The 1688-nt window shown below is 40.2% G+C and overlaps 1 protein-coding gene across 1 annotated transcript in view; it reads right to left on the bottom strand.

Annotated features, from left to right (window-relative positions):
* Positions 1 to 1555, bottom strand: part of LOC111647369 (odorant receptor 131-2-like) — a 1962-nt gene extending 407 nt beyond the window's left edge. The window contains exon 1 of the mRNA XM_023396966.2: positions 771 to 1555. Within this exon, the coding sequence (XP_023252734.2) occupies positions 771 to 1555 (785 nt within the window). The remainder of the gene's footprint in view (positions 1 to 770) is intronic.
* Positions 1556 to 1688: the final 133 nt, after the last annotated feature.

Below are 1688 nucleotides of genomic sequence, written 5' to 3'. Positions count from 1 at the left end.
GTGATTGCGGCCTGCTGTAATGTGTGGAAATAAATCCAAAACAATAACAAACATTGTCTTCATACTTTATGACTGCAATGTACATAGCATCTCACAAATTCACTGGCGTCAATGATGGCTCCACATTTTGAGAAAACAAAACAAATAATGGCTGAAGAAACCCCCTCTCCAGCAAGGTTTCAAATAAATTTATGCAGCTTCACAAAAAATTTACTGTATTTCAGGGATATTTATTGAATTGCTTTTTTTTTTTTTTTGCACAAGTGTTCAATTGCTGGAGCACACGTGGTCGAACAGTCATGTTTTTCCACTTAATGCATCACACAGCATGCCGACAGTGGGAGACGTTTTTGGGCTATGCAATGGTATTGTGCCATGTCCTGTGTCAGTTCTAAGGCTGTAAACTGACAGGTTGACTGTGTTGGAAAAAGGCAATAAAAGCTTGTTTTTTGTTTTGATTTCTTTTTTCAACTATTCATAACAGTTTGGAAGTCTACTAACAGCTTTAATTTAAAAAAAAAAAAAAGTTTTTATGAAATTTAGATTTAGTCCAACATACAGTGATGTATATCTATTAAGAGAGACGAATGCTGACTTCAGCCTTGGCTGGAAGGACTGAGAGTTTTAGTCTACAGCACAGTTGGTACATGAGGACGGGTCTGATGGTCTGATCTCTGAGGCCATAGATTAAAGCACTCAGACATCTGGGGAAGAGGATAACACACACATAAACAACAATTTGGACACGCACAATTACTATCCTTGTTACAGTTTTTGAGATAGCTATGAGCAATGAGTTGTGCATAGTCGAGAGGAGACTCAGGCCCAGCTGCACCAGATGCAGCAGCAGTGTGTTACGAGCCTTTTTGGCTGAAGCTTTGTCTGTAGAGGCTGACCTGGCTGCTACCATCACGCCGATATAGGAGCAAGTGACTGTCATACCAGCTAAAACAAACAGAAAATAAGTGTAGGCTCTGTCATAAAGATCAGACACTGGGTCAAGCAACAAAGCTACGTCAGAGCAAAAGTCATCCATCTGCAGGCTCTCCAGCTCTTCAAATGGAAAATCTAAAATTAATATTACTCGAGTGAGGACATTTAGAGAACTGAAGGCCCAAACCACAATGATGGCCACCCCTGTGCTTCTGATGGTGATGATGGTAGCATGCCTCAGTGGGTAGCACACAGCTACATATCTCTCCAGAGACATCACCATCAGTGTGAGAGGAGAAATCACAGTTGTGAGATTGGCTAACATTATGAGAACACCACACACAGGATACATGAGTTTTACTCTACAAGCAACCAGTAGGTACAGTAACTGGCTCTGAGCCATTAACACTGTGTCTGCAAAAAGGAGGTTATACAGAAGAATGTAACGGGGAGTCACATGAAACAAAGATTTACTCCGCAAGGTGAACAACAGGGTGCCATTGATGAAGAGAAAGACACAGCATGGTACTGTAGTCAGAATGGAAAACAACGCTCTTTCCAGTATCCCCTGATACTGCTGTTCAGCAGTGCTATTTGTCAGAGATTGATTTCCATTCAACATTTTATAGAATCAGTAAAGATCTCAAGCCATTAACGTCAGTGGAACACTAACTTTATAAATTATAATAAATTATATATAATTAATTTCTTCCAGTTTGTCACAACAGATCCACTGACAGCAGAGATGTCTTTTG

This window comes from Seriola lalandi, unplaced genomic scaffold, assembly GCF_002814215.2.
Source record: "Seriola lalandi dorsalis isolate HSWRI2012SDOR001 ecotype SW California unplaced genomic scaffold, Sedor1 jcf7180002054986, whole genome shotgun sequence".
Lineage (NCBI taxonomy): Eukaryota > Metazoa > Chordata > Actinopteri > Carangiformes > Carangidae > Seriola > Seriola lalandi.
The sequence above is the reverse complement of the archived record's forward strand: the minus strand, read 5'-3'. Positions and strand labels throughout refer to the sequence as shown.